At 46.7% G+C, this 25,552-nt stretch overlaps 1 protein-coding gene across 3 annotated transcripts in view; it reads left to right on the top strand.

Moving 5' to 3' along the window:
- Positions 1–25,552, top strand: part of PTK2B (protein tyrosine kinase 2 beta) — a 108,425-nt gene that overhangs the window by 43,593 nt on the left and 39,280 nt on the right. For 2 of the 3 annotated variants that reach the window (XM_019733126.2, XM_019733123.2), the window contains exon 2: positions 17,994–18,234. In XM_019733126.2, the coding sequence (XP_019588685.1) occupies positions 18,031–18,234 (204 nt within the window). In that variant the 5' untranslated portion in view covers positions 17,994–18,030. Of the gene's footprint in view, positions 1–4,451; positions 4,620–17,993; positions 18,235–25,552 lie in introns of those variants that run through there. The other variant, XM_019733124.2, reaches the window with a different exon arrangement.

Below are 25,552 nucleotides of genomic sequence, written 5' to 3'. Positions count from 1 at the left end.
TGAAAAGCATGACTCTTGACTTCTGAGGCACACTGAAGGAACTGGGAGTGTTTAGAGAGGAGGAGAAATGCCCCTAGGGGAACAAAGAGCTGCTTTTAAATAGCTGAAGGGATGTCATCCTGAAGTGGGATTGAACCACTTCTGAATGTCCCTAGAGGGTGGAAGTCCAACCAGACACCAAAAGCTGTGAGAAGGCCGGTCTGCTGTGAACATACTGCAGACTTTTTCAACAATGACAGTGCCTTAGAAGTAGAAAGGCCTGATGCATGAGACAGCAAGGCCTACACAGAGGATTCAATTATTAGACTGGAGGTGGACTGGATCAGGAGTTCCAAACCCTTTTCATGTGTGGTACATGCAGATAATGAAAATATAGGTAGACTGGAGGGGATTTGAACCTCCAAAGGGGTTACACACAGGCCCAGAGGCTCGGGCCACAGCAGGCCTGTTTGAGGGGAACTGGGATTTGTTTGAAACAGGTACAGTAAGACACACAGACTCAGGGATGATTGTCATGAAGGAAGCACCTGATACTCACAGGTCCCTAGAAACAGGGCCACATGGGCAAACACCAGGGTCAGTCAGGAGGCAGAGGGAGTGGTGGAAATGTGGACAAGAGCATTTAGTGTGGTTTTCTTGGGACGGAACAGGTAAGGCAGGGTAAACAGGTTTAGGATAAGCTAGTCTGGATAATCTCAGTGGTTCCTGGGACACAGGGCCTGTCCCTTGTTGTCTGGTACCTGGTGGCCTTTGGGTGATTAGAGCAGGAGAATAGTGGCCCAGAGTGCGAGAGCTGAAAAAGGAAGTGGTGGGGGGTATGAGCTTTGGATTGACTGGTTTGCACATGAAAGAACTGGCTAGCACAGCTGTCCCTCTAGGGTTAGCTGGGCCCCAGAGGTCAAAGCACCAAATACAGAAACTAGAAAGCATGCTTATTACAAGGTCCTGCCCACAAGCCTGAGGGTTGAGGAGATCCATTTCTCTACGTGTGCCAGGAGGAGAGCACAGGACAAAATCATGTCTAGGTGTCCTTTGGGCCCTAGGGTGCTGTAATCACATAGCACATCTGAGCCGCAAGCAACTGAAGGGTCCAGCCTTACTCCCTCTTTGTACAGAGGGGACGCTGAGCCCAGAGAGGTAAACCAACCTATTTAAAGGCTTAGGGTCAGTTGCAGAGCAGAGCCTAGAGGCAGTGTCTTTTGGCCATTTCATGCGGTTAGAAGGGACTAGAGGAGCAGGCACAGGGCCTTCATCCATGACAGTCCACGATGGGATAACACAGCCTAGGAAATGCCTCTACCTGCAGCCTCTGGGGTTTCAGGGCAGTAGGAAGACGGGGGTGGGGTCGGTGGTGAGGAGGGTGTCAGAAGTGCAGTCCTTGCCAGACCTGCTCTCCTGACTCCCCCTACGTGTCCTGGACACACAAAGAAGACTTAGAATCTGGGTCTTAGCACTGGACATAGCCTGGGACGGGAAGACCTCCCACAGGCCCCAGCTTTGTTTGCCCTGCACGAAGTGTCTGTCTTGGGCAGCTTATTCCCCTCCCTGGCATCAGCCTTACCAACAGTCTCCAGTCGTTCCCAACCTGCTGTATATCGTCCTTCCTGTTAAAATAAAGATTCCTCTTCCTTTGGCCCACCTGCTTGTTCTGACCAGAAGCTCTAGAGTAGGCCGCCTGTATTTGTAACAGTCTCCCCGGAGGGGCACTCAGGTCTTGGAAACCACCGAACTGCGTGATGCTACATCCTGCAATGTTCTGATCATCTGGGCTGGTTCACGTGGGCAAATCATCAGCACCTCATGGCAGAGGCAGAGGGGGAGGGACTAGAGAGCTGAAATGACTTTTGAAGGTCACAGCTAGTAATAGGTAGCGAAGGGTGGGAACCAGAACCCAGACCTCCTGCCTGTCAGTCTGCTCAGGCCACCTCGGCAAGACACCACACACTGGAAGGCTTAAACAGCAGGCATGTATTTCTCACAGCCTGGAGGCTAGAAGTCCAAAGTCAAGGTGTCAGCAGAGTTGGTTTCTTTTGAGGCCTCTTCCCGCTTGCAGACAGCTGCCTTCCCTGTGTGCTCACGAGGTCTTTTCTCTGCATGCAGCTGGTGTTTCTCTGTGTGTCCAAATTTCCTCTTCTGGTAAGGACACAGGTCACATTGCGTTAGGGCCCTCCCCGACAGCCTCCTTTACCTTAGTCACCACTTAAAAGGCCCCATCTCCAAATGCAGTCACAGTCTGAGGTCCTGGGGGTTCGGGCTTCAACATAGGAAGTTCAAAACCCTGCCTCCTGGGCTATTTTCTTCCCTCTGCCCTGCACGCCTCTCCCATGGTGGTCTCCCCCCCCCCATTATGCACTTAGCCCCGCTCCCCATTTTGTGCGTCCAGCTGTAGCTACTACGTGCACCCTGTCTATCCATGTCTGGTTCAGCATTCTGCCTGTACGACCTGTGTGTGCCCAGAAGGGCCGTGGGCTGCAGCAGCGAGCAGGGAAGCCTGTGTTCTGGGTTCTTTATTCCCCTCACCTGGCACACAGCCATGTGCAATTAGGTGCTTGACAAATGATGGTTATGTTGACAGCTCAGAATAGAACCCTTGAGTGGGAGGTTAGTCTGCTCAGCTGGCAATGCGGGGACAAAGGGGGGTGTGGTTGCCAGCTCGGTTCAAGGCTGAGCAGGGACCAGAGTTCGGACTGAGCGTCCACCTGGAGCCTCAGCTGTGACTGCAAGACTGTGGGAGAAGTTCCAGGGCTGTGTGACCTTCACAGCCCATATGCTGCTCTAAAGTCCTGAGAACCTAAGTCTACACCCAGAGAGCTGTGGGGCAGGCTGTAGCCAGGCAAGTCTGGGCAGCTTGTCTGCCCCCACAGAGTGGCCTCTGGAGGTGTCTGGCTGTCATCGCTGCTGTCAGCATAGCTCATCCAAACTGATTTCTATGGGCTTCTCTTGAGCTTGGCATTAAAATGTCTATGAGCAGCAGGTGGTCCTGGTGTGGAATGACCTATACCTTTCTGAACCAGTGTCCCCTCCCCAATAAAGGGGCCAGCACCACCTCCAGAGAGAGGAGGAAGGTGAAAAGAGCAAGTGCTTTGTGAACTGTCACCTGTTATTGCATGTGTGACCAAAGAGTATTTCTACTTCAGGCCACCATTAAAATGTAGAGTTCCTTTCTGGGCAGCCGAGCATTTTGGCTCTGGCAGGAAGAAGCCTCTCCCAAGAGGGCAGTCCACAGTAAGCAGGGCGAGGTAAAGACCAGGGAGGTGTTGGATGCAGCTGTGGAAGGTTCCGGAAGACAGAGGCCTCCTTTTCTGTTTGACTCTGTACCTGGCCGGCGTCCTCTGCATAGTCAGTCCGTAGGAATCACTCCAGCACCCAGCAGGGCATTTACTTTGGGTGAGACGGGCCTCCTGACAAAGACTCAGGCCCTTCAGTCCTATGATTGTTCCCCACCAAAGGGTCCTGCTCTGTTCACCACAATCAAGATTTCCGCCTTGACATCTCTGACCTCAATTTCCTCATCTGTAAAACAAAGGAGGTAAAAATAGATAATTTATAAGTCCCTTCAGCTCAGGTTCCCACCACCAGTGAGTTCACTCATATAATCTTAGTTATTACGTGTGTTTTTTTTCCTTATCAATATCCCACATTCTTCTTTTTCTTTTCTTCCTAACTACATCCCCGTCCCTCACATTTTTTTCTTAGAGCTCTCATTTCTCCCTCAAGGATGCAGGGTCTCTCCTTGTGGCTAATGATTTTAGCTCCCAGAATTTTAGATCAAAGAGGGCACTTGGGGTAGCATCTAATCTGGTCCAGTGGCTTTAACCCTGAATTCTGGGCCACTGATAGGTGTTTGGTGTTGGGGAGTTAGGGGGAGGTTCTGCAAACATTGAAGCATTTTCAGCCAAACAGTGAAGACTTAAACTACCTCAGGAACAAGACAGGCTATCACTTTTAACGGTTTGAAATATTCATGCTCAAGACTCTGTTGGAAACACCTTCCTCTCACCCAATCCCCTCACTTTTTAGATGATAAAAATGAAGTCCGGACAGATGAGGTGACTTGGTGAGGCCACGTTATCTAAGTATCTTTCTGGCATGGAAGTTGGATGTGATTCAAAGGAATTTAAATGCGATAGAGTTTGTGTGTGTACGTGAGGTCACCAGAAAACGCTCAGTCCACAAAAGAAGAAGAGTGATAGAACTGGATTCCTGGGGGTTCTTGAAGAACCTAGCTGTGGACATGACCCCTACACAGCCCTCCCATCCATCCATTTCTGCTCGCTCCCACTGTGCCGTGAGGGCCCACCAGTACACAGTCCCCTTGGCCTCTCCTCTGTCACAGGGCACTTTCTGGGTTCTGCTGTGCTCTCTCTCCCTCCTGCCTCATGTCTGTGGTGAAGGTATGCAGAAGTGGGTTGCTGCTTGTTTTCTCAGACTTCCTGTGTACTTCAGAAACCTCAATGAAAGAAGAGTTGGAGGAAGGCCAAGGACCATTAGGTGAGCACCGCCTTATATCTGACATGGGGGAGCCGGAGTCATGATTTTGACAGAACTAAAGCCCAGGATCCTGACACTGCCCCCTTCTCTACTTGGCTGCTGGGAAATATAAGTGCTAGAGGCTGGAGGTAGGTAGTGCGGTCCGGGGTATTCTCAGGCTTGGGTCAAATGAAGTGGCCAAAGTGATTCTTGAGAAGCATTTATCGTTGAAACCAAACCCTTTAAAAGGCAAAGTTAATTGCCTCTCTGCTACAACTGTTCGTAGTATTTTCTGTGTCTCCCTTTCTGCATACAACCCAGTTGTAACCATGGGAGCATACTCGTGTAGCAAATATTCATATAATCTTTGGAGTTTTTATATTACTTTAATTGCATCTGCTTAAGTAGTCTCCTTATCAATTACCTTTAGGATAGACAGAAATTAATTTATGAGGGAAGTTCTGTACCTGGTTGAGAAAAACAGAATTATGGGGAAACATCGTGTTTTTTCCCTTTCCTTTCTCTCTCTCTCTCCCTCTCCCTCCTTTCCTTCCCGCCTTCCTCCATTCCTCCATCCCTTCTTTCCTTCCCATGGCACATTGTTGAGCCATCTGCCCTTCAACTCCCATTTTCAGGGCCTCCTACTCAAATTCTGACCCAAAGGGGACCCTAAGAGTCAGTTCCTTCCCAGCCTAGCCTGGCCACCTGACTGTAAGTTTTAAACCTGACTTTGGGGCCAGGAGCTCTTTCTCTTCCATAGTACTTATAAAAGGATAACTAATTTTGCTACCTTTCAGGCTCAGGAAATTTGGGGTTGGGTTTTCCCTTTGTATTTTATTTTGTTTTTCTAACCAGGGAAGAAAAAAATCCTACCATAGTTTGAGTAGTGGTTGGGAAGATTGTGAGAGAAGAGCTATGAGCTGGGGAATCCCTTGGCCCTGCACTCAATGTTCCCCTGCCTTGGAAGTACCTTGGCTGGAGTTTTAAACGACCAGAGTTCCCCCAAATTTTCTGATTTTCTGAGCTGTGGAAAACTGAAACCACCTGTTTCTCTTCTTTCTGTCCATTTCCCCATAATGGGTTTGGGTAACTAGAAATTAAAACAAAAACCACTACAGTGCTCTGCAATGAGGGACTCAGACACACCTGCATTTAAGAATCGTAACTCACTGAGACCCGTCGCCACACCAAGTATTTGTCGAACACCACTCTGGGGGTGGGGGGCCTGGGTTTCAGCCGAGAGTCCTCACATTTCAGTCTCTCCGAAACTCAATGCTCTCCAAGTGAAACAAGGACCAAACCAGCTGTTCTCTACCCCCACTGGGTATCTATTAGAATCACCTGGGATATTATTTAAAAATAGAGGTGGCTGGGCCCCAGGACAAAGGCTTGGGATATGTACATATACGTATGTATATGTTGTTAAGGAAAAATTATTCAGACACTTGTTGAAGAGTAAAGCAGACTTTATTCAGCAGGCTACTACAATAGGATTTTGCAGTACAGGAAATAAATTGAAATAAAACAAGGGAAAGTGAGGATTTTCAGCCAAGAAGCAGGGAGGGGGTGAATAGATGGAAAATTGCTGAGAGGATAATTCTTGTCTAAATTGACCTAACCGAATTCTTGCTGAAAGCAGGCCAAAGTGGTCAGATAATACCTAGGGGATGGCGGGGGTGGGGGTGGGGGCAGAAAGGGGTGTGAGACATTTGATCAGAAATCAAGGGTAATCAGCTATAGATGTTGGAGAATTCTGGCTAAACCCACTGAGCAGGATTTTTGCTAAAGCTGGACTCTACAAGGACAGAGACAGAAGCTGAGGTTCAGAGAGCTCAGGGGAGTCTGATTGAAATCTGGTCAATTGGAGAGAATCTTTGTCAATATCTACATAGATACGTGTGCATACAGCCAGAATGAAGAAGCCACTAAATGAAGTGCTGTGTGAGGTGATGTCTCAGGTCCAACAGTCCACTCTTTTCTCCAGGAGAATTCCAAGCCCAGAGGACATTACCCAGGGGTGGCTATGGGTGGAGGCCTCCTTCTTGGCTCTAGATTTTTGCAGAGTGTGGCAGTCAAGACCACACCTGCAGCCCCTCGGATTCTGTTTGAGTCAGGTCTGCTCTCACTTGCTGTGTGACCTTCGGGAAATCCCTTTGCTCAGCTTCAGTCGCCTCATCTGTGAGATGCGTGATAAGAGTGGCTGCTTGGTAGGTTTGTTATTAGGACCGACCAGCTCATTGTGCAGGTGAAGTGCTGGCCCAGGGTCCGTGTAAAGATGTGCTCTGTGTTACCTGCTGTTAGCTCTCAGAAGTGAGCCCTTTGGCGGCATGCAGGGGTGGCGGAAGAAGGAGGGCACATGCACATGGTCTCAGAGATGGAGGGGAATCCGGTCACAGTGGGGCAAAGACCCCCCGGGAGGTGCTGCAGTCGCTCTAGTCTCTTGGAAGGCAGCCTGGAGTTGAGGATAGCTTTCTTGTAGTCCTAGGGTCGTCTTGGCCGATTGTATTGAGATATCTCTCTACCCTAACCACCCCAATTTTGATTTTGGGTAGGATCCAGATATCTAGATTTTAGGGACCTCTTTGTTCTCTAGTCTAGCTGTGGGGTAAGAAGATTGGCCACACTCTGGGCTATGTGGAGAGTCCAGAAAGTAAGACTGTGTCCGAAGAGGAGTTAGAAGGAGACGGTGGAAAGAGGGCAGGCTACTATCCTTGCAAAAGCTCTTATTAATTTTTTTAAAAAATATATTTAATCAATGTGACAGTAAAAAAAACTTACAGTTTTTAATTGTATGTAATTTAAATGTAGAGGCATTTTTACACATTTATAAACAGTTATGTCAACTCCATTCCCTGTCATTTAACATTTTTATATAAATATTTCCATGTATTATCACAGTTCACATTATCAGAGTTTGTCATGACTGATATTGCTTAGATTTCCTCCTGAGCATTTTGTTCTGATTTTACTATCTCGCCATTTGTTATAAATAGTACAGCTATGAACATATCTGTGCAAATAATCCACGCCCACCCCTTTAGATATGTGGGGGGGGGTATTTACCAAAGTTGGGTAACCAGGTCAACACATGTGAGTTGTTATATTTAACCAATCTGCTCTTCAGCAAGCCAGTTCTGAATCAACTGGCCCTTTTACCTGTTTCATTTCCAGCTCATAAACATAAGATTTTATTACTTTTCTCACAGTGTCTTGGCTTGTTTAAAAGGTTCGTACTGGTACCTCTAAGCTGTTTTCCTTAGCATTTTTAACTGCTGAGGATTTTTCCATCTATTTTTAATTTTCCCAAGTGTTTTCACACACAGGTGGCATCCTGTTTGCTTGACAGGGCATCAAAATTGCTGTTTTACCCAATTCGCGTTAAAATGAAAGCTGATTACGCAGTGTACAGATGGGGGGCACCATCATGTTTAATGGTTTTGGTATCTGTTTACATAAAGCAAATTTGTAATATATACTGGGTTTGCAAAGAGTAGCAGATTGGGGATTAGCAGGTGGAGAAGCTTGTTCAAGATGATGGCTTAGTTATTTTCAGGGTGGTAATAGACAAGGGGACAACACCTGTACTGTTAGACTTGGGTTTGTACTTTCTGATTGAAAAACAAAACAACAAAACGGCCTGAGTTTTCTTTTTGTCGTCAATATTTTCTGTTTATGAAATGTATCATACAAGACAACAAATTCTACATTGCCATCAATATTACACATACTAATATATCAAAAAGCTGGTATTCCTTTTAGCGCTGCATGGCTAGAACTGATGAGTTTATGTGTAAGTTTCTGTTTGAGCAGGATTCTGGGAGCCACATCAGGAAAGCAGTGCTCTGAGCTATGCTCTTTGGCACAGAAATAACCTTGATGTGTAGAGACAAAGCCCAGAGTGGCAGGCTCACTAATGGGACTTGGGTTGTAGGCTGTGTTTGTTGGGTTCAGATGAAAAATCTGAGTCTGGTCCTACCTCTACCACTTAACAGGTGACCTTAGGCAAGCTGCTCAGTCACTTTTCCTCGTTCTCCAAATGAGAGTGATATCTGCCTTGGGAGACATCAGTAAAAACAGCAAGGGTGCCAATACTCTAGAAAGGGATGCAAACATAGAGACCCTCTTCCCTCCTGTCTGTTGCACACTTTTTTAACCTTGACTTGGATGAAGGAGTTGGGTCCACCTTTTGCAATGCAGCCCTACAACCACTTGAAACCATGAATCCATCATCACTTCTCAGGACTCCCCTCTCCCTTTAGTTTTCAGGGTCTGCAGCATGTGAAAAAGTCTCCAAGCTCCGAGGGCTCTGAGGGTCCTCATTCTAGAACACAGCCTCTCCAACTGCGGGGCCTTAGGCTGGCAGTGGGTAGTTGTGGTCACGTCTGTGCAGGGCCCCAGGGGAAATCATGGTCCTTATTTTAGGGGTATTCTGGTAACCCCAATACTGCAGAAATTTTTTTTGGCAGCCATATCATAGTGACTAACAGTGAGTTAGTTGGCTTAAGCCCCATGTTTTTAATCCATGTGGTTGCTAAACCACATCTTCCTCATCCCAGACTAGAGAAGATGTTTTTTAATCTGTATGAAGAACTTCACATTTATCCCATTTCACTGGTTGCCTTTGTTACACTTGGCATGTCTTGCCAGCCTGCGTAGATTCCGGGGGTCATTTGTAGTCTGCAATGAAAGTCACGTTCTCTCCCGATCGTGGGCTCAACTCGGTGCTTCTTGTCTGATAACCACGAACTCCTTAATGCCAAACTAAAAGGTGTGAACAAAGGCCAGTTAAAACAACAGTCCTCAGATTAATATGGACACTTGACCAGCAGCCGTGGGAAGAAACCATTTGACCAGTTATGAATTCACCTCCTTGTCATCTGGCTTCCTCATTAACCTCAAGAAAATGGGGAAGAACTCGGTCTAACACCCAACTGAAGTGTTGATTTGTCATGTCACCAAATTTGCCTGCTCACCAGCCAACTCTGTAATGCACGCAGAGAGGGAAATGAGATTCATTGAAGTTGAAGGCTGGGAGAGAAGGAAAAGTCCGAGATCATGACTCGAAATGGAGACGTTAGAGAACAATTTAGTTTGGGGTTAAAGATGATAGAGTGTGGGTTTGAAAATTACAACTTAGGAGAATGGAGAGTAACAGGAGCGCCTCAGAGGAAGGCACACATCTTAAATTCTGTGCTCCGCACACCTTGTATCTTGCTGTCTTAAAATGCCGCGTGGTGATACTACTGCTGGGAACAAACAATGTCAGGGTCAGGTGGGCTTGAGGCAAGTGACTCTGAAATCTGCCCTCCTCCCCCGGGGTCTCTCACTGTTCAGGCAGTAGTGTGCTGGAACCAGTTCTCATAGGCTGGCGGCAACCATTTCTCTCCAAAGCCACTCTCAGTGAGGTCACATCGGTAACTGACATCAGCCCTAATGGAAGCATTTACACCAGAGAGATTGGCAAATGCTACAAATCTTCTTTCCCCTGGATTGCCAGTTGTGAAACACATACCAGAGCCTCATCTGAACGGCTCCTGCTGCCTCCGAACTCGTGCCTGTGCTTTCGCCTGGAGCCAGACTTATGTTTTTTAAATGAAAATCTGCTTTTCTACAGGGTGAAGTTCAAATTCCTTAGCATGTTGCCCTGTCTCATCTCATTTCCCAACAACCCCTGACCACCCTCCTTGCCAGCCCTATGTCAGATCATGTGGTTTCCCCATCTTGCTGTGTCACCTTTTCCTGAGTCCCCTGCAAGTCCTCTCTGTGCTCCCCTGGCACCAACCTTAGACCCCTGTTAGCCCATATCATGCTGCGACTGTTTTGTTTTCATCTTTTTCCTCTTTACTGGATTATAAGTCTCTGGTGGATGGGGACCCTTTTCCCTCTTGTGTTTATCTTTGTATGCCCAGAGTCTGGCATGCCTCCCGAGATATAGGAAGGTGGAGTGAGGGGCAGGGAGGTACAGATGAAAGGAGGAAGATGGAAAGAAGGGAATGGGAGAAGAGGAAGAGGAAGGAAAGAAAGAGGAAGGAAGGAAGGAAGGAAGGAAGGAAGGAAGGAAGGAAGGAAGGAAGGAAAGAAAGAAAGGGAGAGGGGGAACAAAGGAGGGGAGAGGACTGGAAGTAAGGAGAAGGAAGGAAGGAGGCAGAAAAACAGACCAGCCAAAATCAATCATGAGCTGGCAAATAAGGAGCAAGGTGAGGGATTTTTTGAAGGGTTGGGGAAGCAGCGGACCCTAGAGTTCACATAGGAGATAAGAAAAATTTGCCCAACTGCAGGAATCAAAGTCATTAAACTAGTGAGAACAGGGGTCTGTTAACAGGGAAAGATGGGTAATGCACCCCATTGCTCCCCTCCTGCCCCCTGAGAGCCCCCCGAAGTCAGCTGACCTCCAGGTTGGTAGATGCTGGTAACAGAATTATCCTGAGTTGGTAATGTGTGCAAGTGGCAGGCTGAAAGTGTGATTGAGACTCAATAAATGTTTTTGAATTATATTGAATTATAGCTGGTGATAATCACCACCTTTCTGATTCCTTCTTTTGCAAGGTAATGGGGAGGGATGCTTGGAGAGGAGGGGAAGGGATTAGCCAAATGATGGGTTGGGAGGCCCAGGAGCAGGCAGGATGCTGGTGAGGGAACTAGGGGCTGAAAGGGCTGAGACTGGGGCAGAGGTGCTGCGTGGAGCCAGTAGGGCCCAGCTTGCTCAGAAATGCAGGCCTGGCTCCCCGAGACTGCAAGGTCACTACCAGTTAGTTAAGTGGCTGCTCTCAGCAGGACTTTGCAGAGGAAAGGCATGTGTTCCCCATTTTGTTGATGTGGAAACAGCAAGAGGAAGTGACTCAGAAACGGAGTGGAAATAAAGCGTGTCTTGTGACATTCTGGCTTCCATAAGATCCAAAGGGCTTGTGTTTTCAAGTCTCCCGTGAGGCTACTTTCCATGCTTCTGTGGTGTTCTCAGGACAGACAATGGCCCTATGTATGAGCAAAGAGTAGGAGTAGGGGTAATCTTTTCAGGTGGGCAGAGGGATAGAGGAAGGCAGGTATTGATAGAAAAGCAGTCTCAGTGCCCTGGAGAAAGAGGGGGCTGCCACAGCCACCCAATCCTCCACCTACTAGGCCAGCTTAGTTTTTGACGAGTGGGGATGAGTATTGGGTTTCTGATTCTTTCTTCTGCCAAGTCATAGGCATTTAAAATATACATGTGCCAGGGAGTTGGCATAAGCGATCTCTGATTCTCCAGAAAGTTCTGCAGGATAGGTAATGTTAGCCTCATACCTCAAGAGAGGAAACCAAGCCCTAGTCAGGTGACCTTGTCCAGATCACACTTGTAAGTGGCAGAATTTTCAGTCCTGGAGAGAATGCCTTTTAGCTCCGGGCTCCCGGCATCCACTCTCACTTCCCCAAGAGGTCAAGCTTCACCATCAGTTGCCAAAGACTGTCATTGTCATTTCATAAGTGAATGAGCATTGGAAACCCCAAAACACGTGGGAAGACATAATGTTAGAATGAAAGACTGCCCTTTAAATGGGATACATTGGGCTTCATGATGAATTCTCCACAGTGTCCTTATTTTTCCTATTTTGCCATGGGCACGGGGAAATAGCAAAGGCCATGATCTACCTACTAACTGTTGTCTGGGAACTCTGACCCATCTGGCCTCCTGTCTCAAGGTATCATGGCTGGTCAGTGGCACAGGTGGGCACTAACTCCAAAGCATGGTGGCAGAACAGCCATGTCACCAGCCCTCTAGTAGTTGGCAATCAACAGTGAAGCGTGGCCTCTCGGGAACCAGACATGAAAGCGGAGTTTGGGAGTCCAAGGGTAAAACGCATTGTTTCAAGGATTGAAAATTCTGCCCAAGATTTGAGGGAGCATGGAAAGGGGACCATTAGTCAGATATGTGGCATGATATCAGGGAGAAGGTGCACACATATCTGACTCATAGGTTCTGGGTTTAAAACTCGTGTCCTTGGGGCAGCCATGCCATATAAGTCTGGGGTGTCACTTATGATGGGCTTCAGAGTTAGGCAACGTGGTGGCCTTAAGTCTCTACCTTTTACCAGTTGTGTGGCCTCCAGGTCACCTCTCTAGGCTCCAGTTTTCTCTCTTAAGGTCTGAGGTTAACATTACTATCCTACAGGATTTTTCTAAAGACTCAGAGATTACTAAGTACACTCCCTAGCAGACAGAATGTGTTCAGTAAGACGTCACATGACTTTACAATGTCTTCAAGTGCAAGATTATATTTTTCTGAGATATTGACCCCTATGACCCTGACATCTTGCCCATGCCAAGAACATAGCCCTGGGTACAGTGACTATCCAGAGGCTCTGAGAGGACTTAAATCCTGCTTCAGCACACCCATACCCCTTCAGGCAGGTGAATGTCTTACCAGTCAGGAAGAGTATCATTTACTTTCTTCCTGAAATCGGCAGGCACTTAGAGATTGTGCAGCCTCCCTTCGTACCCTTTACAGGTTTGGGCCAAGACATTCTTATAGCCAATCAGAACGTTTCCTGTTTTAATTTGATCCCATTTCCTTGTATTTGTTATTTTTTGACTTTGACTTGGGCAGATCCGGGGTTTGGGAGGCAAGCTGTCGCTCACGATGGCTCAGAGCCAGGATTTTCACTAGTGTGAAAGGATGTACTCTCGTCCAACAGAGCTCATAGGGTCTGGGGCAGGCCAGGATGCAGGGGGCAGGGATTGCCAAGCTGGGGGTCCAGGTCTGGATTAGAGAAAGGGGCAGGGCTTTTGGCTCACAGGTTGAGTCAGAGGATTTGGTGATCTTCGCATGACTAGGTCCTAGTTTGGGAAGGGGTAACACTCTCCAAGCCACGAGGGCCTCGGGATTCTTCATAGACTGGGCATATTCAGTGCTGGCATGATCAGTGTCTTATTGCATGGAGTTTGTGCCAACCACAGTAATGTCAAGAGATACTGTCTTCTTCAAAGGCAGACAGGAAAGGGGAAAAACTTTAAACTTGGATTCTTTTTTTTTTTAATTAAAGTTTATTGGGGTGATAATTTTTAGTAAAGTTACATAGATTTCAGGTGTACACTTCTGTATTACATCATCTATAAATCACACTGTGTTGAACTTGGATTCTAATCCACATTGGGGTACAAGTTTGCTATTCAGGAAGCATGAATCGTGGACCAGATGTTGAGTATATTTTCTTATCTGTAAATGGGCATAATCATCCATACCCATCTCCCAGGATTGTTGTGCAAAGCACTTATGTTTCTTTCAAAGTTTTTAAATTATAATTATTAGGCTTGTGCAAAAGTAATTGTGATTTAAAAGGTTAAAAATAACTGCAAAAACCGCAATTACTTTTGCACCAACCTAACACTTTGGAAATAAATAGTACAGGACTAAAGACAGACGTGAGGGACTTGCGTTGGGTTGAAGGTAATGGTAGATCCTGGGCGACTGAAATGACTTCGCTAAAATATTTCCGCTGGAGCCATGTTGACCACTGTGGATGATGCCTCCTGAACCAAGGGCCAGGGGAAACTGATAAAGATGAGAAACCTGTATCCTCCAAGCATATTGGTGATGGCCAACACATCAGTCTGGGTGGGTTGAGTTGGTCAGATGTAGAATATGAACATTTCTCCTTGGCCAGGGTTGGGGGTGGGGCTGGCTCCTGAGGGAGAGGGAGCAAGACACTGCCTGGTGAGGCTGGGCAAGGGGGTCAGCTACTAGGCTGTGGTTTCCCAGCATTACATTTTTTTGCTTAATAGACTTTATTTTTTAGAACAGTTTTAGGGTCACAGCAAAATTAAAAGGAAGGTACAGAGATTTCCTACATACCTCTTGCCCCACACATGCACAGCCTCCCCAGCTAGTGACACCCCCCCACACCAGAGTTTTATAATAGATAAACCTACATTGACACGTCATAATCATCCAAAGTCCGTCATTTACATTAGGGTCACTCTTGGCGTTGTCCATTCTGTGGGCGTGGACAAATGTGTCACGACAAGTGTTTGCATTACAGTATCATACAGAGTATTTTCCTTTCCTTAAAAATCCTCTGTGCTTTCCCTGTTCATCTCTCCTTCCCCAAAAACTTGGCAACCACTGATCTTTTTATTGTCTCCATAGTTTTGCCTTTTCCAGAAGGTCATATAGTTAGAATCACAGAGTATCTGGCCTTTTCAAATTGACATCTTTCGCTTAGTTATATGTACTTAAGGTCCCTCCATGTCTTTTCACGGCTTAATAGAGCATATCTTTTTAGCACTGAATAATACTCCATTTTCTAGGTATACCATAGTTTATTTATCCATTCACTTACTGAAGAACATACTGGTTGCTTCGGAGTTTTAGCAACTATGCATAAAGCTGCTATAAACATCTGTGTGTAGGTTTTTGTGTGGGAAATAAGTTTTCAGCTCCTTATGGTAAATACTAAGAAGCATGATTGCTGGATTGCATGGTAAGAGTATGCTTAGTTTTTAAGAAACCGCACAACTGTCTTCCAGGCTTTGTACTAGCAGTGAATGAGAGTTCCTGATGCTCCACGTCCTCATTACATGTTTACATCCTATTGGCCCCTCAAGTTGGAAAGCACCACATTTCATTGTACTGGTGGCTGTACCTGCACAGGTTTAAAAGCACCATGAGAGTCTAATCCCTCTTCCCAACTGCCGACTGTGCCCCACACTCTGCCCCAGGTCAAGGTTTCTAATCCCCGTTCTATCTCTGCTCCTATGTGCTGCCTTTCAGAGAGGGCTTATGTCCTTCACTCTTCCCTTCAGCCAGTGACACACACAGTGTGTGAAAATGGACTTTTCCAGATTTCACCAGCCAGATCTCTTGAATTGAACTGTTCTCTCTCAAACTCTTCCCTGGTACTTCAGGGAATCCCTGGGGTATCTCTTGTGTCCTCACTGGCACCAGGAGCCTTTGGGTGACGATGCTGCCTGGGCCGGGTGGAGGCCATGTCCTGAGTGGCACCCATTCCCTTCATTGTGGGTGCCCAGAAGCCACATGGTGTAACCTGTAGACGAGGGTATAATGCCCTTCTTTCCAGCTCTGAGTCCATGTTCCCATCAACCCATATGACAGCACTGATTGTGCCCCTTGTTTCCAAATGGCCTTTGGAATGTAGGCCCTCTGGCTTCCATTAGTAGGATCTAGTCCCTGGAGACAGATACCGTCTGCCACTCCACTTCCTTCCTACCCCAGGCACCTGTTTCACAAAACTGCCTCGTAAAGCAGATGCCCAGGGATGCCCAACAGATGCCCAGGGATCATGGGGCCCTTGGCTCAGGAGACACAGCGGATCCTGAATCTGTGTGTGTTATTTACTTACTTGTATGTGTGTGTGTGTGTGTATATATGTATATGTATGTGTATATATATGTATATATATATATACATGTGTATATATATATATATATATATATATATATATTCTGACCATTTGTCTCTACAACTAGAGTGCATGCCTTTAGGGACAAGACACCCTTCTCTCATCTTCACATCCTCTAGCAGATCTGTCATTGTTCCCTCTGATATCCCCTTGGGCCTTGTCATTTCAGTGTTCTCCTGCTCTTTTCTATCTGCCAGCATCTGCATCTTTGTGCCTAAGGACTTTCTCTGGCTGCTTAAAAAGTCTACTCTACCCTTGTGCAGAACTGGCTAAAATGCTGAGGACAGTGGCTGTAAGAAGTGGTGTATACATATATGCCCAGCCACCACCCCACCCCACCCCCGCCCCGGGAGGGATAGCTCTGTGGGATTATGCTGCTGTTGCCCAAGTGGCAGTAACTCAATTGATAACTCTCCTGTGGCTGTCTTCCCCTCCCTGTCACCCACTTCCCACTCCGCGGGTAGATTTCCTCTCAAGCTACTTCCTCTGGATTCCTTATTGAGGGTGTGGGGAAACTTAGGTATATGTCCAGTACAGAGCAGAATATTCGCACACAGGACATGCTTAGTCAATATTTGTAGAAAAATGTGTGGCTACTTCTGGAATATTTATATTAGTCTCTAAAAGAAAGCACACTGGATTTTTTTTTTTTTTCTTCATCTGTGTTTCCCAAATTCTAGCTGGCCTGTGGCCTCAGGCTGCACTCTGCCCATTGTCTGACTGTCCCCGGATGGAAGGGACATACCTGGCTCCGTCCCTCATCCTCACAGCATCTCTTTTATGGCTCATAATACACATTGGGCTTTTTTTTATTTTTAAAGGAATGACTCTTTGAAACTAATGACTGTCTGCATCTTGCTTTCTAGTGCTTAACACAGTGTGAATGAATGAACACAGACTTTGATTCGACTTCTAAAGCATTTGACTCCACATTTGTATTTTAACATTGCCAACTTCATCTCTTTGCTCCCAACTCCTGGTCTAGGAATGTGCCCCTAAAATTCAAGTCTCTTGTTAGAAGGGAGATACCTTTCTGTACGAATGGGTTCAGAATGAGAGCTCAGCTTAGTCTAGAATAGTGGTTCCCAACCTAGGCTGAATGTTAGAAAAATCCCTGGAAACTTAAAAATACCAATTCCAGACCTCCCCACAGACCAGCTCAGGGGCACTCTCCGAGCACAGGGCCTGGATTTAAGTGTGCTTAAAACCTGCCCCGGGGGTCCTAGCGTGGAGCTAAGGTGGACACCACCTGGTCTGGAGATAGAACCTCCATTGCTTCCTTGGGGCACTCCTGCTTTTTGACCAGTGGTGGGTAAACCCAACAGTGTCGTGTTGGATCAAGAAGACCAATTTTGCTGAGATTCAGGGTGAAGTAAAGATTACTAGGATTCTTATAGTCTGTATCAGTGTCTACCAAACTGTCATCAGAACTGGGCAGGGCTTCTAGGGGCCCAGCCCCCTCTGACCTGGCAGAAAGACCTCCCAAGTTGTGCTGCTGGAATGCTGTCCCTCTTGAATCCTTCTATGTACAGTGAATGATGTGCCCTACGATGAGTTCCTGTGGGACTGAGGCCTCCTGCCCAGAAAGTTCGGGCTGGTGGCTTCAAGCAGGGGCAGACAAAGTCATCCACTAATAGCGTGGTCCCCCACCCTTTCCTCCCCTCTCTGTTCCAGTGCCCTCCGGGCCACCCATTCTTCTTTTTCTTCTTGGTTTTTCCCCTTGTCCCTGCTTCTCTCCTGCTATTTTCCACTGTCCTTCGCTTTTTTCTTCTCAGCTGTGCCTTGGAACCGTGCTGCGACCGCCTCCTCTCACAGCTGCGTTTGCAAAGTGTGGGCCCCTTGCCTAAGAGCCAGTGTGGGAGGAGAAAAGGGATGGAGAGAAGGGGATTCTGGAAGAGGGAGCTCACAGTCTGGGAGTTCCAAGCCTGCGTTGAATACCCGGATGTTTATGCAAACTGATCCTTTGTGCTTCGGTTTCCCCAAGTCAATAAATCCCAATGCCTTTAAGGGAAGTTTTCAGGAATGGGGGAATGTGGTGTTTGCGTGGGTCTCAGCTTGCTGGGTGCTGTCCCTGGGGGGCGAGGCATGTGGGCCTACACAGACTCCTTCAGGGCTGTCCCTCTGCTTTCTCCACAGGACTGCAATGTGCCGGTCCTAGCTGCCGTTTGAGAGGATGTCTGGGGTGTCGGAGCCCCTGAGCCGAGTGAAGGTGGGCACGTTACGTCAGCCAGAAGGCCCTCCAGAACCCATGGTGGTGGTGCCAGTAGACGTGGAGAAGGAAGACGTGCGGATACTCAAGGTCTGCTTCTACAGCAACAGCTTCAACCCTGGGAAGAACTTCAAACTGGTTAAATGCACTGTGCAGTCCGAGATCCGGGTGAGTGTGGCGGGCGGTTCTCTCTCTCTCTCTCTCTCTCTCTCTCTCTCTCTCTCTCTCTCTCTCTCTCTCCTGGGCAGTTGAGTGGCCCTCCTTCAACCTAGCAGGCTCTCCTGTATCCACTCCTGGGCTGGGGGCACCAGGAGAAAAGTTCTCAGCCTGTAGGGCCTGGCCTCCTTTCCAGGGGTCTGCAGCCCACTTCCATAGCAGCCTGAGGGCAGGATTTATAGCCTTATTTTGAACCTCAGGTCATTTATTTAGTGGTCCTTGATTCAACTCATTTCAAGTCATTAAGTATTTATGACATTTAAGTATCTATAAGGGATACTAGGGCCCCCACCCAAAAAGAATTTACAGTCTGATGAAATTAGGGAAATATACAAGCAATGGCATTGAAACTAGAACAAAAATGGTATAAGACATGTGCTGGGTAGTTAGACAGATGAGTTGGTGGGGTATTTAGAGGATGATAATGAGCTAGAGATGCCCTAGACCAGGTAAATGGTGGGCAGGCCCTTTCTGAGGCAATATTTAAATTGGCTCATTCTCATCCGGGATCATGAAATTTGTTTTGGAAATCCAGGTACCCACCATCATGAGGGCACCTAGACACTAGGCAGCCAGTTCACATTAACCTAATATATAAGAACTTGTCATCAGAAGCAGTTACAATATGTTGATTGATTTTAAACACCTACATTTATTAACAATCACTGTGTACAGCCTGGATCAATTCCTCTGCATATATTATCTCACTGTAGCCTCCCAATAACCTCATGATGTAATCAGGACCTCCCGTTGCCCTGCCCAGAATATTCCTTTCTGATGATACAAAAGAAAGCCATCATGGTTCTCAATAGGTTGCTTGGTGGGATGGTTATTTGAACAAAGGAAACAGGGACTTTTTGAGACAACTAACCAGGTCTGAGAAAGATGGATGAATTATCTCCAATCCTCTCATTACCAACCCTTCCCCTGTCCTACAAATCAGTATCCCCCAAACTCTGTGAGTGTCTCTCTGGTCGGCGCTGGCAGCAGCCTCTGCACGTCCGTCCCTTGGCTTCCTTCCATCTATGACAGCACACACTACGCTTCCATACACCAGAGCAGAATGTAATTGATTAGGTCATGGCCTTGGCCAGTTATCACAATGGTGTATGGTCTGGTGACTCCCTCTGTTTCCTGTAACTGATGTGATTCAGGTCTTGTTTGCTCATCTCATGGTTCCAGGTATGCAGGTAAAACTGTGTCCTGAGAGTCAGCTTTGGGCACCTTCTTCCAGGAAGGTGTTTTCTTATCTCCTTAGCTATCTACTTCTTGGTCTTCCTTTGGGTGTATGCTTTTGCAGATAGCTAATGCCATCCACGGTGGGGTTTACGAGTGTAATTTTCAGAAGTTAAGCTGATTTTCAAATTTGGGGGCATTTCCTGGCTCTTTCGTGCTGAAAACCAGACAGTATTTGGTTAGTCCAGATCAGGATGTGTTCTGTGGAGTTACAGTGAAAAGAGACCTGAAGGATAGGTAGATTTGAAGCTGCAGCACTTAGGAGCGCAGAGGGATTTCCACAAGGAGGGGACAGCAGGAACAAAGGCAGGGAAGCTCCTAAACAGTGACTAGTTGGGTTAGGCTGGAGTATGGGTTATATTTAGAACAGTGTCTAAAGTCGGGATCAGAGAGGAAAAGTTGGTGGCAGATAAGGGAGGGCCTAGAAGATCAGGCTGAAGAATTTGGAATTATTCAGGCACTATGAAGACAGTTTTTCAGCAGGGGAGAGGATTTCCTGGAGCTGTCTGATGTCTTGCTGGGTGCTGAAGGGGGAAAAAAATAGAGCAGACCTACAGAAAGGGCAATGACACCCAGGTTTAAGAGGAGTGGCTAACACTGAGGCATTACTGGAGGGGTATGAGAACAGAGGTGGGGAAGAATAAAGAAAGACGTGATAATGGCCTTCTAAGAATGTATGTCCAAGCTTTCCTGTTTCCAATCTGTCCAGCAGGCAAAATGTCATGTGCTTATTGCAAACAGCCATGGCTTTAACGCCATCTAGACCTTGAGCCAGATATTGCTCTCCTCTTATTGGTTATGTGGCCTTAGACCCAACACTTAACCAACCTGATTTCAGTCTGCTCCCTTGGGGATCATGCCCACCTGTAGCCTTGTTGTGTGGATTAGAGATGATAGATGAAAAGCACCTACTTATAGTAGGAGCTCAGTCATTGGAAGCTATTGATTGTGTGGGCATTAGATCATTACCCTGCTTAGGAATCTCCAAGGGTTTCTAATTGCCCAAAGGATAAAGTTCAAGTTGTCTTCTTTTAGTGTTTATCCGCCTCTCTGTCATATTTTCAAATAGAGAAGATGATCAGATTTGTGTTTTGAAACAATACACAGTATCCTGTAAGATGTCAAGAAGTGTGTCCTGGAGAAGGGGTGCTTTGATCAAAGAAGTTTGAGAAATGCTTGGTTCAAGAATTCTGAACAGATTTCTTCGCAACAGGATTTCTCAGAACCTTAAATGTGCTAACATGCAGGGTCGATCAACTAAGAAAGGACCACAGAGAGGAGGTTTTCTAAAGTAAGCCATTTCTTAGTTGCCAAAGAAACACTTCTTCTTAAAGTTGGACCACTAGTCCTCTGGAAAATCATTTAGGGATCTGTTTTCCTTAAACTCTGACAGCGGTACAAAACGGGCTGAAACTATGGGAGTGGCATTGGGAACAAAGACAGGTCAACAGAGCTGAGTGCATCTAGGGAGGCAGAGTCAACAGAATGTGATGATTAACTAGATGTAGGGAGGCAGACAAAGGAAGGAGACGAGGATGACTCAAGCTTTCACTTGGGCAATTGTATGGGTGTTGGTACCATTCATTGAGCTACCAACGGAGAAAGAAAGAGCATTCAGAGATTTCAGCTTTATGTGTGTTGTGTTTATGAAACACCCCCATGGAAGAACGTGGGTCTGGAGCTCAGGAGGGAGAAAGGACCTAGAGATGAGGATTTGGGGGTCTTTATGTACTCATACCAGGCGAATGGATAGAACCACCCACGAGAATGAATAGAGCAAGAGAAAAAGAGTTCCAATTAGGAAACTTTGAGAATTCATCTTCTTCGGGGCTGGTAAAGAAAGGGAAGCAAATGAAGGCAAAAGATGAATCATTCAGAGAAAGACGAAAAACACACAAAAGAATAGGCAAGGGAGACAAAAGCAGAGGCAACGTTGAGGAAAGAGTGGTTAGCAGTGTCTGGCACTCAGAAAAGTCAAGTCAGATAAAACTGAACATAGGTTCATCGGCTTCAGGAGCAGGTGCCATAATGACCTTTTGCTGTGTGGTTTCAGTGGAGAGAGGGGCAGAAGCCGTTGTGCAGTCAGTTGGAGAGTGGAGACAATGAGTATAAGTGACATTTCAGAGAGGTTTTGATCGTGAAGGGAAGGAAAAAGGGGAAGGCAAAAGGAACAGTGTTACCTGCAGAGGGAACAGCATATGTGAAGGCCCTGAAGTGGGAAGGAACATGGCAGGTTTGAAGCTAAAGAATAGCAAAGTTTGGCTATTTAAACCCTATTAACAATTTTGGGTTTTATCCCATCTCTTGTGGAAGTCACTGATATAGCTTAAGCATATGAATGACATGAGACTGCATTTTTACAAGATCACTTAGATTAAATAGTGGAAAATAGATTGGAGGAAGCACATGCCATCATTATCTCCATTTTGTATATAAGGAAATAAGGTCTAGAAGAGCAAATTGCTAGTAAGTGGTGGAACCTATTTTCAAACTCAGTCAACCCACCTCCAGAGCCTAAACTCAACCACTGTGGTCTACAGAGAGAAGAAAATTTACCCAGAGAATTTAAGGGATGGAAATGAGAGCTTTTGCTGATGGACAGGAGGTACAGGAATGAGGAAGAGGGAGATATGAAGACTGGCAGCCCTGGTTCAAGTGGACAGGGTCCTACTCCCTAAAATGAAGAATACTTGAGGAGAAACTAATTGGGGACTAGGGCAGTCACATGTTCAGTTTTGGATCTCTCAAGTACAATTGAGATGCTCTAACGTTTTCACTTGAAAACGCTGAGTAGACTGTTTGATACATGATTCTGGAGGAGAGAACTGGGCTGGGGAGACATTGGAGTGGTATCAGCCTCTGCATGGTGGTTGAAGGCATGGCTGTGGGTGAGATCACTGACAAAAGAGTCCTGAGTGATTTCATCAGCCATTCCATAAATATTTGCGGAGTGCCCCCAAGTACCTGTGCCATGTTTGTTATGACCTGGGGAATATCATCATACCCCAAACACAGATGCACCCCCTGTTTTCATGGGGCTTCCAGGCCAAGGGTGAGTCTGACGTTGACTCATACTAATGAATGAAGCTTTTTACAAGTGGAGGCAAGTACTCTCTCAGGAATGAAGAGGTTCTATGAGAGTATGGAATACAAAAGGACTCAGCCCAAATGTCGAGGAACAGCTTTGGTCTTCAGGACCTGTTTATGGACACTGTGTCCGGTTTTGTAGGTCCAGACCCAGCTTCCCTGCCTGAGACTCTCCAAGGGCAGCCCCTCCCACCCTCTGCTTCCTGACCTCTCCTTGCACTTGCCTTCTCTTGCTGGGCTTTGTCCTTTGACGGATTTTTCTACTTCCAGCTCCGTATCTTCTTTCACCATCCTCTCCATGCTTAAAATGCTGCCAGCTCTTTCCAGATTGCCAAGATTGCCTGGCCCTTCCTTTAGAGCACTTCTGAAATTCTGACACCCCTAGCTAGAGCTGTGTCTGATTGAGTAGAAGCAATCGAGAATCACAGTCCATGTGGTAGCACATGTCCAAAACATAGTTCCTCCAGGCATATGTGCTCACTGCATGTTTTTCTTTTTATTCTCAACTTCTTTCTATGTGAGTGTCATAGCCTCATGATGCCTTCTCTGTGCTGTTAAAAGCTGTGTGAATAGCTGCTGGCCCTTGTGCTTAGGACCCAACAGAATTTAGACGGGCGTTGAAGAGAATTGAGCAACGTGCCGAATGAGAAATGCGTTTTGCTCTTCTTACTTTTCCACATCCCTTTTGTCTGATATCCATTGGAAACTGTGTTTGCTTGGGAGCTCTGAATCTCTGTAGCAAGTGGAGGCTTCTATTATGTGTTTCTTTAACATGCTAATTTGCTTGTCTGGGAAAGGGGTTAAGATAACACTTTGTAAACAACTAGCAGAGTGCCACCCAGACATGCCCACACAGGGCGTCTCTCTTTGATTCTCACAGCCTCACAGCCAATCTTTCATTCCCATTTTTTTTTCTCTCCCTCTCCCTCGCCTTCTCCCTCTCCTCTTCTCTCCCTCCCTTCTCCTTTCTCCTCCTCCTCTCTCACTCTCTTCTGAGGTAGGTTGGGTGTCAACCGACCATACGTCCTGGTTTGACTCAGACAGTCCTAGTTCATACACATTGTCCAGCGATGACTATTAAAACTGCCCCTGCCAATCTCAAGAGCATCATGATTCAGAGGATAAGTTATATGGTCGCCTACTGCTAAGTGCCATATTGGCTCCTCTCTCTGCCTCACAATGACTTGCTGGCTTATGGTGTTTTCTCTCTGGCTGACCCACTCACTGCATGGGCCCCTCTCTGTCCATCATCGGGCCATCTGTGTCTCAGAAAAGTAGGCACTTGTCTGCGATGCGGTGGGGTTCCAACGGTGCAGGCGTGGTCCTCACATCCAAGACCCTCGCTTTTGGCCAGCTTCTGTTATGCTGAAGAGCCACATTTGAGATTCATCTTTGTTTCGTCTCAAAGCATCACTCCATTTAGAACCCACATTTACATCCCTGAGAGGGACAGACTGAGACATTCAGTGCCCTTCCCGCCTGGTTCAGTTGTGTCCCCTCCCCCACACAGGGCTTCCAGGCTGGCAGGTACCATCTGCCTAATGTGTGAGGAGTGCAGATTCCAGTCCCAAATTCACCCTGCTCTGCACATGTTTGTACTTACTGTCCTCCCCTGTAAATTCAGTGGTCACGCAATACGTTCCAGAATATTCCCAGAGACGCAGATTTCAGATATTGGGACCCATTCTGCCCTGTACTCGTCACACAATCCTTCCAGTTAGTTTCAAATTTAAACTTGTTATTAACCAGACACTGGGTGTTATGAACTGGATGTTTGTGTGCCCTCCCCCGCCCATCTCCAAATTCATATATTGAAGCCCTAGCCTCCCATGTGATGACATTTGGAGGTAAGGCCTTTGGGAGATGAGTAGTGTTAGACGAAGTCATGAGGGTCCCCATGACATGATAAGTGTCCTTGTAAGAAGATGAAGAGCCCAGAGCTCTCCCCCAGCCATGCGGAGGCACAGTGAGAAGGTGGCTGCCTGCAGACCAGGAAGTGGCCCTCACCAAGAACCAAATCTACCAGCACCTTGACCTGGGATTTCACAGCCTCTAAAACTGTGAGAAATAAATATCACTGTGGCCACCTAGTCTCTGGTATTCTGTTATCACAGCCCGGGCTAAGACGCAGGGCCAGCTGCTCTATGTGGTCAGAGGAGCAGTCTCTAGCCCACAGTTCATCCATTCAGGTTCTTTGTTTCCAGAACAATCCCTGCTGCCGGCCTTCCCATGCCTCTAGGGGCAGAACCACAAAGTTGAGGTGTAAGAAGAAGGGAAGGCATGATTACCTATCCTGGAAAATTGCCATTTCTAAAAAAAAGGTTACCCTAAACAGAGTAAAAGAAGCCACGCAAAGCCAGTCCCCCATACATAAGAACAGTCACTGAAAACCTGAGAGGAAAAGGTTCAGCCAGGAAACCACAAGCTGACACCACAGAGACACTCACAGTGATAAAAAGAGGTACATTTACAAGGACATTTTCTTTTCTGTACCCCCTCCCCACTTCCTGTGTGCGCTCACCATGCCAGCCCACCTACCCACAAACGCATGCAGAGGGGAGCGTGATGCCGAGCTCTGAGCCTCTCTTTATTTATCTGTATGACTAGATTTATTATATCGATAAATTAGCAGTGTGGTGACTGTGCTTACATTTCTATTTTTATGTGGCTGTTTCATTGCTGAATGTCCTTGTTAGATACAGGTTTTTAGCACGTCAAAATGAATGCTTTCAGAGTGGGGTAAGTTATGCTAACTTTTATTATTTGGTTCATCAGTCACTTTTTAGAAATTATCTCTTAGGTATGCAGAGAACTCGGAAGTTGCATAGTAGCTATTATATTTGGTTCCTAGGGCGGCCGTAACAAATTACCAGAGAACTGGTGGCTTAAAAACAACAGAAACATATTGTCTCCTAAGAGGACACTCCTTGGCCTCTTTCAGCTTCTG

Source organism: Rhinolophus sinicus, linkage group LG07 (genome assembly GCF_036562045.2).
Source record: "Rhinolophus sinicus isolate RSC01 linkage group LG07, ASM3656204v1, whole genome shotgun sequence".
Lineage (NCBI taxonomy): Eukaryota > Metazoa > Chordata > Mammalia > Chiroptera > Rhinolophidae > Rhinolophus > Rhinolophus sinicus.
Note: the sequence above shows the minus strand (reverse complement) of the source record. Positions and strands in the feature narration are given on the sequence as shown.